Genomic DNA, 16,964 nt, shown 5'->3' on the forward strand with positions numbered 1-16,964 from the left:
TAGAGGGGTCTTGTAGGTGATCTAGTACAAACCCTACTCGATACAGGAAATCCAAAGCTAAAGCATCCCCAACAGATGGTTGCACAGCCTCTACCTGAAGACTTCCAGGAAGGGGAAATCCACCTCCCCTCTAGGCAATTGGTACCATTTTGAACTGATCTTTTACCATCAAGAAGTTTCTCCTAATATTCTACTGAAATCTGTCCTCCTGTAACTATTTAATTTATAGCATTTTTACCTCGCTCTTCAGCTGAAAAGGGCTTCCAGAGGGGCTTACAAAGATCAATAATAAGACAGTCCCTGCCTCCATGCTCAAAGTCTAAAAGACACAATACAAAAGGAAAAGGGACTTGGAGGGAGGAGGAAAAAAATGCACATATCAGTTCTCCATTATTTAAGCTCATTAGATCTAGGCTATTTTACACGAGGCATTTATCGTGATTCATTATTGGCTACTCACAGACGTTTGTGGGTTGTTTACATGATGTCATCAACGTCCAGGATGTCTTAGATGGTTTTTCCCAGTTATCCCGCCTTAAAAAATATTGGAGATAAACTGGAATATTTTTTAAAACCCTGCCATTTCCACAGTGTAGTGCCGACGTAGTTCAATAATTCTGCCACTAGATGGCACTGTTTCATTGAAAAATAAAGAAAGCCTGGGTAAAGCTGATGAGAAAGGGCATTTTCAATTCCATGTCATGTTTGTTTTCTAATGGAGCCAATCCTAATCGCACCACAGAAACGGAAGCAAAATGCTCTGGTAGGGCTACAGGATTTTCTGTTAATGTAGAGAAAGTCCCTAGTCCTGACCTCCAAGACTGCTGAGAACAAGTATTTGCTCTTTTCTGTGTGACAGGCTGACAGCCCTTCTGGTATTTGAAGAATGTGATCATGTCCCTCCCCACACCCGCAAACACACAATCACTTATAAAGCTGTATACGCTACCTGGAGTATCTGAAGCTCCACCTGCTTCCATTTGAATCCGCCAGTTCATGTGTATCTTCTACACAGACCCTGCTCCAAGTGCCTCTGTCTGGGCGTTTGGTGGTGGTGGCTAGAAACAAGGCCTTCTCTGTTCAGGCATCCTGGCTGTGGAATTAATTTCCCAGGGACACCTAGCTGGCTCCTACCTGTTTTAGCCATCAGTTAAAAATGATATTTTTCTCCTGCAATTTTAATGGATGATATTTTATTGCACCATTTTTGGCTTTGTTTTCTTGCTCTTTTTGTAGTTTTCAGCTTTTATGGTTGCTTCATTCCTTTTACACTCTTTCGGTTTTTAGCTCATTGTCATTTTACTGCTTTTAACTTTGATTTGTTGACATTTTTAATGTTATTTTCACATTTTTGAAAGGCAGGCTAGAAATCATCCAAATAATTAATTAAAAATGGGAAGGATCCAGTGGGGCGCAACCACTAATGTAGTTTACACTCGTGCAATGTAATTTACGTCTACCACTAGCAATTGCTGGTGTGCTGTGTTTCCTCAGAAAACACGACAGGCCAGCTAACACTGTGGGGTTTTGCTAGACATAGTTATTGGATACTGCTCAACATTTTTAGAACGCAGTTGTCTAATCAATGCTACAAAGCATTATTCTTTTAAAAACACTCTTTAGCCAAAGTTAAGGCTTTTATGTAGATACCATATAACCAGAATACCAAGGAGGAGCTGACATAATAGCTAGTGAGTCCACCTCCCTAATGATTTTTCAGACCAAAGGCCAAGCATTCATGTTGTAGCCAGCATCATGACTTTATAAGGAATTCCTTTCTCTTTCACTCACCAGGCACTGAATATTCATGGCCTTGTTGCCCAGTTCCAGGGAAACCTGGACAGGAATTCCAAGTAGGCACTTCTGAGAGCTAGTGCCCTTTTGTGCTTTAGATGCCTCTCCCACCATGATAAAGGCACCAGGTGCGCATCCCTGTATCTCACAATGTGTGTTCTCCTACACTCCTTGGATAAGACAAGTTGTCTATTACATGAGATATTATTATTCCTAGTTTACAAATATTAATTTGTCCATGGTTGCCCAGTGAGATCATGGCTGAGTTAAGAAATTAAGGGAGCAACCACCCCTATGGGGATTGTCAGCTGTCTTTGAACTTAGATGCAACCACCTATCCAATGCATGGCGGGAGGAGTGGAGGGGATCGTCTCCTCCGCGCTCCAGCCGCCCTGCATTTGTGGCTAGACAGCCGATTTTGACTGTCTAGCTGCAAAACATCACAGCACGGGGTGGGGAGGCCTGACGACACATAGGAAGTGTTGTACCGGCACTAAGAACTCCCCACTCTGCCCCCAGGAACACCTCCTTTCTCCCCACTCCATGCTGCTCTTACCAGGGGGTGGGGGTGGGAAGGGGATGGGGAGGCGGTTCTCCGGGAACCGACCTCGGAGCGTGGCCTCCAAGGTCGGTTCCGGGGAACCAACCAATCCTATGGCCATCTAGCAACTGTCTAGCAGCCATAGGATTGCACCCTAACCTAGGTATTCCAGATCCTGGCAACACTGTATCCACAGGACCACAATAAGTTCATTAGATGTTAGTTAGAATAACTTCTACCCATAAAACTAATGTGCCTGTTCTCATTTTACTTTTTAAAAAATCATAGGTTAGAAGCTGCCTGTTGCTTCCCTGCTTACTACTCTTAGCCATTGGCTGTGCTGCTGTGATGTCATGAATGTTCTGTTTGCTCATGGTGACCTTTATTATGCAGTTTCTATGAAGTTAAAAGTCAGTTTGGCTGGGGGAAATTTCAAAGCAGGATGAGCTTTGTGGGCAGGGAAGGAAGCCAATGATTGGGAAACTGAGTGAGATAAAGATCAAGGGAGGTAGAAAATCTACCTAAGAGCCACAGATGTGCATATCCCTAATAATGAATGCATGCTATGCCAATAAATGTCGCATATTGCTTTGACTTAACCGGACACCTCTTTAGCTGTATGACTCTATATGATAGTCAGTTTGAGTGGTTATTCCACAGGTTATAGGTATGGCTGGATGCTCCTCCAAGGAACATACAAGTTACTCTGGTGAAATACAAAAAGCAGAAAGGGATTCAGATAAATAAGTGTGAGTGAACCAGTGCAAAGCAAGGCATAAATCGAGACTGATTTTGCAGTCAAGTGCCAGGTACGTTATGCGGCTGCTAACACATGGTTACTTTCTAGTGCACCAGCAACCAAACCTTTTTGCTAAGTGAACTGTTAAAATGAACTTTATTTAGCTGTACTTGGTGTTTCTACCTCCTGTCTCAGAAGTTTCATAACATCAGTTATCATCACTAGCCCACACCAAGCATCCCCCTTGACAACAGCATAATTATTTTCTCCCTTCATAGGAAGAACTGGAAAAACTGGAACTAAAGTTTCAGCTGACAGCTAGGTACATACTCCTCTTTCCCCTACAGGCTGAATACAGTGTGCAGAGGTCCTACTTATTCAGTAGGTGGGCTAGACTTGTACCATTTTTTTTCATACTTGTAAAGAAAATCTATAATACTTTTATGAGCAGGGCAACAACAAAAGTAAAGTTTAAATTCAAACCTTGACACAGATATGCATATCCCTAGTAAGGAACGCATGCTAGGCGTGGGAAGGGAAGGGAACTAAAATTAAAACACAATAAATGAATGATGCATTCTAATTTGAAAAGGTTATTATGAAAGGAGAAAAGCAAGATAAGTATTGCAAAACACTTTGTACATTAAAAAGATAGGAGCAATGAAAATCACCACCACCCAGTTCTACTGAGCAATATAGACTATTTGGAGCACTGTAAAAGTGCAGTCTCATACATGTCTACTCAGAAAGGTGCCCCATTGAGTTAAATGGGACTTACTCCCAGGTAAATGTGCATATGATTGCAGCTGGGCAAATCTAGAAATAAAGTGAGTTTTGCGTTACAAAAACAAGCAAACAACAGAGAACAGTACAGAACTATATCACAACCTCACATTTCTCCCTTACTGTCAATTATTTAAAAAGAAAATGAAGGTATTGATTCACAACAACAAAAATAATAAAGGCATAGAGCAGCCTTTCCCAACCTGGCACCCTCCAGAACTGTTGGACTGCAACTCCTATCATTCCCAGCCAGCATAATGATGCTGGCTGCAAATGATAGGAGTTGCTGTCCCCCATATCTGGAGGGCAGGCCTGAACCCAGCCTAAAGGTTCTGGGGGAGGGGGCTGCCAAAAAAGTAGGAGGGGGAGTTCATCTTGTTTCCAGGCCTTTTAAAGACAACACTGTAAACTGTTTTTTAATTGTTTGTAAAAACATTGAGGGGATAGATAAAATTTGGGGGGCATCTCCCCCCCTGCCCACCCCTGGCTACAGGCCTGCTGGAGGGCACCACATGGAACAAGGCTGGCATATTTATTTTTAATTTATTTTTATTACAATTTATAGGCCACTTTTCTATCCCAAAAAGCCCTCAAAGCAGTATCCAATATAACAATAAAAATACAGTAATGATTCAGTGAACAAGCAGCATCCGCAACAACAACGAAACATTAAAAACAGCCTTCCCCAACCTGGGCCCCCCAACCAATGTTTTGGACTTCACCTCCCATCACCCCAGCCAGCATGGTCAATGGTCAGGAATGGTGGGAGTTGTAGTCCAACGTATCTAGTGGACTACAACTTTGAGGAAGACTGCATTAAAACAATACCATAATAAAATCAGAGCAGCACAAGATGCAGAAGCAAAACCAGCAACACACCCAGCAGCCTTGACTAAATCATCTTACTCAGGGAAGACAGCTAACCAATACTGAAGGTCCATCACAAGATGTTGGGAGGCTAAGAAGGAAGGGGCCAGATGAGCTTTCTGGGGATGCGAGTTCCATAGTCCAGCCAGGTAAAGTGCCAGTGGGCTCAAACCGGAGAATTTGGCAGAAGAGCCCTGCCAGCTTTCTCCTTGCACCACCACCTTGCTGCTTTCACAGTGCCACCATGAAAGTTGCAAGAAGAGAGACTGCAGTTGGTCAGCCCAGAGGGATCAGGTGACCTGGGGAGCCTTATATACCAGGGCCCCCCAACCCTTTTCAGCCTATGGGCACATTTGGAATCCTGACAAAGTGCCATGAGCACCAATGACAAAATGGCCACCGTGTAGGCATGGCTACTCACAAAATGGCCACCATGGAGGGCAGCATAGCTACTTACAAGATGGCCACTGTGGTCATTGGGTCAGAAAGACAACAAGACTGCAAAAGAGTTCAAATATAAAATAATTTAATAACAAATAAATAAAACAGAAATACAAACATCTAAACATTATCAACAAATAGTTATAAAAGAAAAGAAACATCAAAACATTTCTGCCATAGAAATACAAACATCCAAACCTGCCAGCACAACCATAGCATGCATAGAAGGATCACAGGCATGGATCGTTATGATTTTTATACGGGATCTCCCTCAAGCCGTCCTGAAATTGCAGAGCTGTGATTTTAAGGTGGTTTGGGGGAGGTCACATGTAGAAATCATGAATAAGATAGTGCCATTTTTAATCTTACTGGGAAATTCAGCTTTAAAAACAATGAGGTTTGTATGGCACCATAGAAAAAGGCTACTAACATGTTAGCACTAACCGACATAATCTTTCATGGGCTATAACAAACTTCAGTCATACACACAGAGGCACTCGTATCACATAAGCACATACTCAGAGAAATGTGCCATTGAGGAGTCTCTAAAAACATGATGGTGCAAGGATAGAACTGAAGGAGGGATGCCTCTCTGCCACTAGTAAACAGATTTAAGGGGCAGAGGAGGGCCAGGAAAATTGGGGTGGTGGAGTGGATAGAAAAAAAAATTGAGAGAGTGGGGAAACACCTTAGCTTTGCCCATGCCACCTCCACACTGCATGAAGTGCCAATCCTGGCAGCCACCACCAACTGAAAGGAGTCAGGTGGGCAAGCAAGCACTAAAAGGCCCTGGCTTCCCCTCTCCCCCATGAAAGGCCTCCACTGCCTTGCACCGTAAAACAAGCAAACGGGCCCAGGTGGATCAACCAGCGAGCCCAGAAATCTAGCACACACAGTGAACAAAAACAGCGCAGGCATGTGAACGAGACGAAGCAGAATCTTTAACTTTGCACGTGCTCCCCACATGCACCAAACAACATCCAGAGTGTCACGGCAAACACAAGGCAGGCGGCCATTGGGGAGAATGGGAAATGACCCTGCATCACCGCCACCCCAAACACAAAAGCCTGGAGGTGAAACAATGCACGCAGATGAGTAAACAGGCTAGAAATTCTATTGCTTTAACCACCCGCCCCCAACAAACAAACAGAAGGGCACAGAGGACAAGCACTGCACCTCCCAACACACAAAAGTAAAGAGTTTTTGCTTTACACAGCAGACAAGCACCATCGCCCTCACCCCCCGAAATGCGTTTAGGAGGGTGAGCGAGCGGGCAAGGGATGCCCTCCCTTTGCCTGTGCTCGCCTTTCAGATGGAAAAGGCCCCAGCCCACTCGGTCCCATCCTCATAGCGCTGGTTTGCATTCAAGGGGAACACTTTCCTTGCCCTTCCCATACAGCCTGCTCCTAGCAGGCACGGAATAGGAGTAAGGACGACATAACCTATTACTCTGGCCAATCAGAGAACGAGGGAATGTGTCAAAACTGCAAGTAGGGGTCCATAGACTTAAAAACTTAGAACCACCAGGAAGTTTGCAGACATGCATTGTGTATGTATAAATCTCCTTGAGGGCAAAGACCTGCACCTTCAGGGCCCCTGTTATATACGAACTGTTTGAGGCTTGGCTTTCCATTGTTGCTAGACCAGTTGCTCATCTGCCTTCTGGAACCTGGCCATCGGTCTGCCTTGGATGATGTCATCTACCGCTGGCTTTTCTGTCTTTGTCTGCTTGCTCTGAAATGGTGAAATCCAACCCTTACTTATGGACCACACTGCCTGCCTTTGCCTCTTTGGACTCTTGCTTACCACTTTTGAACCTGACCATTGCCTGCCTCAGACCACACCATTTGCCTCTGACCGGGTCTTGACAAGGTGTTACAGTCAAGAAGGCCCCGTCTTGCTGCATTCCCACTGTCTCCACTTCTGATTTCAGATTTATTTGGTCCCCCCCACCCCCACCCCCACCCCCAGCCCATTTCAATGGCTATACCTCTAGAAATGTGGTAACTGGTCACCATTCTTCTGTGGAGCAATCTGTTTTGGCCTCCTTGATTGGGTTCAAGTTTGTTGGGAAAGTTTATCCAAGAGTCCAGTCCAATTTGAATGATGGTTCAGTGCTCCTCCGCCTATCTGTTTATTTGTAATATTCATTTGCAGTTTAAGTGCAATAGTGGCACAGGCTGCTGGTCTTGTGTCAGCACCTCACAAATGCAGCATAGTTCTTGCCTCCTTGATGATCCTGTGCCAGGAGCAGGACAGCAAATGGACTTCCCTCCCTCTGCTATTGGCCATTGTTAAATTGGCGTATTTGGTTATCATTCTGTTGTTGTATTTCAGCCAGTAAGGATGAAAAAGAACTGTCCTTCTGAGCTGTGACCAGTGCCACCTCCAAGTATTTGATGGCCCATGGGCAAGACACCCTCAATGGGCTCCCTCCCTTAATGGGCTCAGCCCTCAGTGCGTCTACTTTCTCATCGTAATTGCACCAGCTCCTGTCACTCCTCCTCCTCTTCCTTATCCTCACTGCTACCTGCTGGCTTGGCAGGCAGAGAGCCAGCAAGCAAGGACACACTGGAGATCTGCTGCTGGGCCTTCCCACTCAAGTCCAGGTGAACTCTTCTCAGTGGGCCCCAACTGGGGTGTGGGCCCTTGGCAGGAGCCCAACCATGTCTATCCTTGCTGTGATTTCTGGCTTTTCCTTTCAAGTGTGATATCAGTGGACATACGCAGACTTTCCTCTCTATGCATATGTTGTTCACTAGGCTGGTTCTGGGTTTGTGATGGACAGTTTGCATAGTGATGTCCTCCAGAAATATTGTGGCATGGGGGAGACAGATGGCAGCGTGTGGGACTGCACTGGCCTGATTTCTGAAGGGAGCTTATGTGGGCAAAAATTGAACATCAGCGTGGAAACTCCAGGCAGTGGAAATTAAACTTATTCCCCGAGGGATGAAACCCACAGGCCTGGCTCACTGCCTTTCTGATAAGCACCATTGTAACGGGACACTTCTTCAAAGCTACTGCCTACTGTGCTTGTTTTCTTTTTTAAAAGCATGTGTTTGGCTACTCCAGTACTATGTGCCCAGGATGCTTGTTGACATTTATTTGCAATGACATAGGAGGACAGAGTTTGGCAACTACAACTACAACCCACTATAGCCAGCCCTAATTTCCTTAGCTACCTAGATGTCCTTTGAAAAACGGCACCTGTGGTGCAAATATCCACAGCTGTGCCTTGGTTAGCTTCCCCCGGCAACCTGAGACATAGTGTAGCTGCTGTTACTTAGTTCCCCCACCGGTCCATCTCCATAAACACCTTGGACTTGGCATCAACCCCAGGGGCACCTCACAGGCATTGCTCTTTGGGCGTTTCAATGGTTGGCTAGGAAATGTAATGACTCTTCCTAACTAGCATGATGACAGGAAAAGGAATTATCCAAGTATGACATATTCCCTTTAAACTTCAGGGAGGGGTTTCCGGGAGCACACCAAAAAAACACCACAGATGGAGGCTGCTGGAGTTCTTCCCCACCATGCCTCACTTCTCACTCAGGGGACCAAAAGTAACAGGCAATGGAGAGAGAACTGGCTGCATGTAGCACAGGCCACTTAGTCAAACAGGAATATTGTGTACATCTGTTATCCTGGGTCTGTGCCAGCCAGATCCATGGCAAATGGCTCTTCATTTCTGTGTTGTGGTTGAGCAAACGACCATGCACAAAGTATAGCAAGCGCTTGAATGACTAATCCAACATTACATAGGAAGCCATGTGGCAGAACAGGAACTTGAGCTCAGGATGTCAGAGCCTATTCGCCCATACCAATAAATCCAAACATAGAACACCCTGCAGTCTTTCTCAGAAAGGGTCGGGCTCTTAGCCAGAATGTTTGTGGTGAGGGGCAGGAAATAACGGAAGAACAGCCAGAACAAAAATGCAGGTAACCTAAGTATGTATAAACTTCTTAGTGAGCAATTGGGTAGAAAAGTGCCTGCAACATATACACTTAACATCTCCACAAGTAAAAGGATCGGGCAGACCCTTAATTTTTTCAATGAAAGCTGAACATTTAAGGAGGGCCTGGAATATGGTTCAGTCCCCTGCCAGCACCTCCTGGGGCGATAGCCCAGAAGAGGACTTTTCAGTCTCACTCTGATAAATGGGTTTCTTGCTGGTCAGCAGTATTCCTCATTAGAAGTGGGATTTGTTGGCATGTAAACCACACCCCATATATCCGGAGTACAGAACCTTCTGCCTAGGGGCCAAATTGGGTACCCCAGAAGGCCATGCCCCTTTCCCCTGTCCACACTCTCTTTCCCCATCACTGATGTCTTTGTGGTTTACCAGCTTTTATGCAGTTTTTCCCATTCTGAGAAGTCAAAACACCTTTCCTAAGGCTTAGTTATTGGCACCAAGACCTTTCAGCAAAAATATGCTGGCATTTTTTACTCCACTCCTGTTGCCTTTGGCTCCACCCATGCCTGGAATGCAGCCCACAAGAGCTTCTCCGAAATGGAATCCAGCATTTGGGCTGGAAGGGGGTTCAACAACCTTGCTATCCATCCAGAATTTTTGCTTTATACTGTACTTATGCTATAGCACTAGTTTGCCTGTGGTAATTTAACTCATGTCTAAGGAGTTTATGTGGGGCTGCCAGGTTCCACACACAGAAGGGTTCATGAGCCCTTTTTAGCTGCATCAAAATAATTTTGGTGAGTGAATTCATTCCTATTATTGTAACATGATGGGAGGGGGTCTACTCACTGAAGTTATTTCCTCTATCACAAGAAGATCTCTGTCCTCTATGGTATATAGCAAGCCTAAGCTTACGTTGCGGATCACGACTGCAGTGATCACCAACCTCCCTGTGCAATAAGATCATTAGAGGAGGCCCTTCTCCATGTCCACACTTTAGGAGAAGTACACTATGCAGGTACAAAGGAGGGGGCCTTCTCTGTGGTGGTGCGGTGTTTGGCATGCCTTCCTGAGGGAGGTACATCTGGTTCTGACACTGTCTTCTTTTTGACCCCACCCACCCAAAATATGTGCCCCGCCCCTGTTGCAGAGGAGGGGAGAGAGGCTAGCAGGCACAATCACACCCTCTCCTCTATGCGTTGATCATAGTTAGATTTAGAACATCTTGATTGAAATGACTCTTGGAATGATTCTTGCAGGCTGATCCTATGCATGTTTCTTCAGAATAAATCCTACCATGTATAGTGGATGTTCGTCGCGATTAAGGAAGTATAGGATTCAGCCACCTTTTCTCCTGGCAGGACTCCAGTGCCTTTGACAGCTTCATTCCAGGCAAAAAAGAAAGGTTCTGCTTTCCCCTCTATGGCAATAAAGCAAGGAGGAAATCTTCACCCACAGAATTCCTCCTAGTCATAGAGGTCTTAAAGGTACAGAGTCTCTGTCAGGAAAAAAAGGGCAATCCTAGCCCACATTTGAGTCCCACTGTAAATTTTGGAGGGCCCTTGAGCAAGTTATTCTCAGTAAGCCCTCTCCCTGCCACTTTCACAGCTGTCCATTTGCTCTCCCTCTGGGCTAAATCTGCATCACTGCAGAGAAGGAGAGGTCAAGGGAAAGGGAGGCTGTTTCCTCCTTTCTCTTGTCACTGCTTGAGGCTTGGAGAGGGCAAATAGATAGGCAGAAACAGAAGGGGGGCATAGGGACCCAGCAGCAGCCCCCCCTTCCTTGAGAGTTGACCTTGGCAGGTGCCCGGCAATACTGACCACTGGCCTGAGCCTGACCTTAGGTGGATGGCACCACCACTAGCTTCTTTTCCTTGTTGTTTAGCTCAAAAAACAACAAGAGTAGACGAGAAACGGAACTACAAGATACAAGAACAAGGGTTCCTGCACATCTTGTGCAGCTAACATCTGTGATTTCAGCAGGTGTTTTTTTCCTTCCTGTGTGAAAGCCTCTCTTCTACACAGAGGGGTAGCCGCCTCCGCCTGTTATGGCAAAAACAACGAACGAGTGGTTGCAGCACTTTAAGCACTAGCAAATATAGCATGGCATAAACTTTCATCCACCAAAGCTTCTGCCATAAAACATTTGTTAGTCTTCAAGGTGCCACAGGTCCCTTTGTCGGATCTTCTATACAAGTGCCCCGCCTCCTTTGGATCTGGCCATCCCCAAAGGAAAAAGAGCGCGGTTGGGGCGGAGGACATAAACAGTGAAACCAGAGGCGGCTCTACGTTTAGGGCAAATGGGGCAGCGACCCTCTGCCTCTCCCCCACCCACTTGTGGCAGAGAAATACCCCCACAACCGGGTCCACGTGCTCCGACGCAACGCATGCGGTTGCCGATTGCCACGAGCGATTCTCTCCCGCCCTCCTCCGACAATCTCAGCAGAATATTGAGTAACCGCCCCACCAGCCCTAATGAGCACCAGCCGTCACTGGGTAAAACAATTACAACCGGGTCGGCTTGGGTATATAGCTGGGTCATCCTCCCGATCAGATAAAAGATAAGGGATGGGGGTCATAACTCGTGCCTGGCGCCTCCAATAGGAGTGGGGGCAGCGCTCTCCTCTCCTCTGCCCCCCCGGGCTGTGAGCTCCGCCCCTTCTCTGGCCAGTGTCCAATCCCTTGGTCGGCGGGGGGTATTTAAGCTCGCTACGAAGAGGCGCGCGCTAGCGAGGTGGAGGGCGCGCACGTGTGTATTCCGAGGGCGAGGTTGGGCTGGGAGAGCTGCCTGGAGCCGGGTTGGAGTTGCTAAGCTAACGGCGCTGTTCTCTTTTCCCCTGCAGATTTAATACCGCTTGTGCTTGGCTGCGGCCCAGCAGCGGGCGGGAGGAAGCCAGCCAGCTTAGGCGGGCGGGCTGGTTGGTTGGTTGGTCGGTCGGTCTGCCCGCTCATTACCGCCCGGAGGAGGCGGGGCGGCCTCAGCATGAGCACGCAGGCGCGGGGCCAGGCGGCTCGCAGTGACTGGAGCGGAGGCGGCGGTAACAGCAGCGAGCAGAGTCACGGTCACAGCTTGCAGCCTCGGTGGCGGCAAGAGCAGCAGCAGCAGCCCCCCCCTCACCCCCAGGGCCGTACCGACCTCGAGGCGGACTGCGCAGCCATGCCGGTGACCGAGAAGGACCTGGCGGAGGATGCGCCCTGGAAGCGGATCCAGCAGAACACCTTCACCCGCTGGTGCAACGAGCACCTCCGCTGCGTGAACAAGCGCATCGGCAACCTGCAGTTCGACCTGAGCGACGGGCTGCGGCTCATCGCCCTGCTGGAGGTGCTCAGCCAGAAGCGCATGTACCGCAAGTACCACCAGCGACCCACCTTCCGACAGATGCAGCTGGAGAACGTCTCGGTGGCGCTCGAGTTCCTGGAGAAGGAGAACATCAAGCTGGTCTCCATCGGTGAGCTTGGCGCGCGCGCCGCGCCCGACGGGGCTGCCGGGGAGGGAAGCCTCGCCGCTGCGCTGCGCGGGGCTGTCTAGCCGCGGGAGATAAACCGCTTGACGCTACCCCCCCCCCCCTTGCCAGGACAGACCAAGGGCTTGGATATACCTCAGACACCCGCAACCCTCGGGGCGCCTCTTTTGCTTGCGGGCCAGGGGAGAAGCTTTTGCCTCCCTCCCCCGACTAACATTTGCAGCCGCTCTTAAGTGAGCAGGATGTTCTGGGGTTACTTTCTCCCCCCCTCCCCCGGCTTATGGTTCCAGAAATGCCGCACGGTGCCCCGCGGGGGGTCGCCTGTCTGCTCGAGTTGGCGGGGCTCGTCTGTGTGGGCGAGGAGGTGGGCGCGGTTCCTCCGACCTCCTCACGCTGCTGAGCGTCTTTTGGGGGTGCTGCTGAAGAGACCCCCAGGAGCAAGTGTGGAGTGGTTGGGTGAGGCTTTGGGCGAAGAGCCCAGCCTGACACGCTCGGGGCGGATACCTGGCGGCGTTGGTTCTACCCGCTTCGAAGCAGTCCTGCTCTTGCACCACTGCTCGACAAAGGAGGGCACTAAACTGTCTAGCGTCCCCACTGTCTTTCAGTAGTAGCTCAGGCGGGTCGAGCCTTGTAGGTATCTCCTCCCTCAAGAGGGAAGGACGCTCGGGATATTTGCATACTCATCTTGCCCCCCCCCCCGGTTAATGGGGTCTTCATAACCTAGAAACCTCTGGCCCCCCTCGAACCCTGGCAGGAGGGCCCAAACCTAATGCTGGGGAGCTGCAGAAATGGCTGGCCCTGCTCAGACAGGATTTCCTGAGGTCCCTCCCTCCCAGCAGGTAGAGCCACTTCCTTTTGGCCGCAGGACTTTGATTTCTGTGCTTGAGGCTTATGAGTTATGAAGGCTTTGCACTGTTCAAAGGCCAGCCACTCCAATTCAGAGACAAGCCTTGTCACTGTCGGTCTGCTTTCCAGGGAGAAGTATGCATCAGGCTGATCTTTGTATCAGTTTAAAAAAAAGAAGAGCAATGTGGGTAGCGGTGCTGGGTTGTCCTTTGAGGGCAGAACCCTGCTGGACATCTATCAGGAAAAACGGCCTGCCCACTTCTCGTCTACTGCTCTAAAGAACACAAGAATTAGCCAAAACAAATCATTTAAGTGGGTGTGCACAACTTACACAATGGGTCCAAACAGGTGCAAGGAACATTAGTAGCTTTTTGTTTAATACTCTCAACAGGCATTCTGAAGACCTCGGTCTTCTGATACCGTGATCTTGTGTTTTGACTGTTGGGGTTTGATTACTTCCTCGACTAATTCAGCAGAGACTATTTTATCTTTTCACTGTCAATGCACTGTTGTGCTACTCTGTATTCAGAGGACTCCTTTGCTACTGGGTTTGCAGCAGCTAGCTTACTGGTGTCATGGGACAAACTTCAAACGCTGGGCCAGGGGTGGGCAGACTTCAGGCTTGTGGGATTTACTTTGTTGACAAAAAGGCCACCAACTGGAGTCAGGTGCAAAATAATCATGCAGACAGGCATGTGCTAAGAACTAAGGAATACTGGGCTCCTGAGCACATGCTCAGTTCAGCCCAGCAATTTGTGATCAGTACGAGAACTAAACTCAGGTCTTTCCTTTCTCTCACACCCTCCTGGTTTTCCCCTGAGAATTCTTCTGCAACCTAATGGTTTCTGTGGAGAAGCCTTTTAGTTATTGGCAAGGGTTTTTGACCCCAGAATGTCTAACAATCTACTGCAAACCACCCAGACGTCTACCAGTAGATGTAGCTTCTGCCAACCTCAGTGCTAGGCAACTCATGGGTAGTGTAGGTATCCATATCTGACATAATTCTATAAGTTGTCAGTCTAGACATATGTAAGTAACTAGACTCAAAAGTAACTGTCCCCTTTTTGAGATACCAGAAATACTATGATACCTTGTGATACAAGGAATACTAACATTTATTGGGGCATAAGCTTTCAAAAGCAAGAGTCCACTTCATCAGATGCATGAAATTTTGTCCTCAGTTGGGGTGTGTGTAACATAAAAAATACACACGAACTCTGTTTACCTGCCAACTACGAATAACCCTTCATGCACCTGATGGAAGTGGACTCTAATCCATGGAAGCTATTTGAGGTTGCATTTTGCTTAGGTTATGAATTGGGTGGTAGGGCTAGGGAAGGAAGATCCTAAGCTTTAAAAAGTCTAGTGTGAATCTGGCTGTGAAGGACTAGACACTTCAAAAACACTGTTTCAGAGGATGCCACAGTGTTGTAAGTTAGTGTGACTAATATGAGCTTCTTGAATACAGGTCAATTATAAAATGGATATAGTCTAGTTTATAGTTTTTATGACTATAAAAGTGCTATCTGTAAATTGAGTATAAAAGCACTGTTGCTCTGAGTGGCTATGTTTCTAGTATCTGTTGCGAAAACAGCATTTTGCAAGAATTAGTAGTTAATAAATTATGCCAAAAAGCACCGAGAGGAGTTCTGATAGTATTGTATGGCTAGACTTCTGATTAATATCTTGAGGCTACATCTCGTCATCAGTGAGGAAGCATAATTTGTATTGTTGCTTATAGCTCTTGTTGTCATGCAAGTGCTTCATTGGTACAATCCTAACATTAATACATACAATTACTCTACTTGAGCTTTGAAATTATTTCATTATTACATTTACATCCTGCCTTTTTTCCTCTCACAAGGAATCCAAGGCAGCTCACAGAGTCCTCCTGTCCATATTATCCGTATGACAGCCCTGTGAGGTAGGTTAGGCTGAGAGTCAGTGACTGGCCCAAAGTCACCTAGTGAGCTTCATGGCCAAGTGGGGACTAGGACCTGGATCGCCCGAGTCCCAGTCCAACATTCTTATCACCACACTGGCTCTCCTTCACCATATGGTACTTAATAGCTTTTCAGGAGCTAAGTCTCTGTACCATCTTATCAGAGGCTTAGCGGAGAAGTGGGTTTGTTGGTTACCAATCACAACACTGAAATTGCACAAAAATGCACACTTCTTCTTTGAACGGCCACCTGAACCTCTGTTTCCTGTGAGACAAGTCCAAGGCAGGTCATTGGGATTAACTCTCAAGCAAGTGTGTGTAGGGCTGCAGTCCAAGACCATCTACGTAGTCTGTTGCAGCAAAACTAAAGAGTTGTTTTGCTCAGTGAATTTTAAAATTCAGCCTTTCTCCCCGCATCAGTGAAAATACTTGCCCCGAGTATACAGGCAGTTCCTGTCGATCATAGCTGCTTGTTAGCTGAAAGTTCTGCGATGAAGCTGGAAAATATCCATGACTACTGGCAGAGTTCTTATAGGATCAAAATAGGAAGATAATATTACCCAGCCAATCCCATACCTCCGTCAAAGTTGAGTATTGTTTTGTACCATCACTGCTTTATTGTGTAGTGGTTTTAATTTTTGTATGCTGCCTTGGGAAGGTTTTCTCTAAAATGCAGCTTATAAACTTTTTAAATAAAATAACCTGTGGCAAAGTATCCCCAGAGGAGACGAATCTAACCTGTTCTTGAACTACTGTTGATAGTGGCTGCAGTGTGCAAGGAGGAACTTGTGCCTCTTTATTTCTGTATTAAGAACTGTAGATTCATATGTATAATCAGTATATTGACAAATCTAACACCTTCTCTTGCAAGATGAAAAGACATAGCAAAAGACTTATTGGCTGGATTTTTGCACTTTTGCAAATGAGCGTACTCAGCTGCCAAACAACTGTCACCAATCTTTATTGGAAGTTCAGTGCTGTCAGATGTATGAACAGATCTCTTTTTAAAAAAGTGAATGGTGCACCAGAAAATGGTTTAAGAAAACATGATATTGTTGCACTATTAAAGCTAAGCAAGTCTCATTCTGCTTGGTGCTTGGATAAACTTTGGGAGCACTCTGTGCTACTCTGAGCTTCCCAAAGGAAGTGTGGGGACAGAGGTATAATAGTCTGCAAGCAAAGGCAGCTCTTTAACTTTTAAGATGTTAATAGCAAATCATTCTCATAGCCAAATCTTGCTATGCTCTCAAAATCAGCAGCCAAGTAGTAGCATACAAGTGGTGTGTTAACAAGTAAAGGAAAATAAAACTAATACCTGCCTGTGGGAGCTAAAACATAACAATTTCTAACAATTGTTACCCTGTTTGGTGGAAGTCTGTCTGAATTTTAACTAGGGAAGTGACTCGGTTCTCTCTGCAGTTGTGTCTCTGGAGTATAAAACTATGCCGTTATGAGCAAAACGTGACCTTGAATTAGAGACCTGAAGCATAACTCCAGAGACGTTGTGTCTGTGTAAATAGGCTTAAGGCTTCAAGGAAAAGTATAAGAGAAGGAATGTTGGTTCTCTGTATGTAATCCATATGTTTTGAAGCAGAGAAACCTTGCTGAGCTTTGAATCAGCCTCCTTGTGGGAA

The 16,964-nt window shown here is 46.8% G+C and overlaps 1 protein-coding gene across 1 annotated transcript in view; it reads left to right on the forward strand.

The window, feature by feature from the left end:
• Positions 1–16,964, forward strand: part of FLNB (filamin B) — a 156,405-nt gene that overhangs the window by 40,429 nt on the left and 99,012 nt on the right. The window contains exon 2 of the mRNA XM_084840073.1: positions 11,922–12,527. Within this exon, the coding sequence (XP_084696199.1) occupies positions 12,062–12,527 (466 nt within the window). The 5' untranslated portion in view covers positions 11,922–12,061. The remainder of the gene's footprint in view (positions 1–11,921; positions 12,528–16,964) is intronic.

The sequence above is a fragment of the Heloderma suspectum genome, chromosome 2, assembly GCF_057233095.1.
Source record: "Heloderma suspectum isolate Gila_16-S chromosome 2, 16-S_ref, whole genome shotgun sequence".
In the NCBI taxonomy this organism is placed as follows: Eukaryota; Metazoa; Chordata; class Lepidosauria; order Squamata; family Helodermatidae; genus Heloderma; species Heloderma suspectum.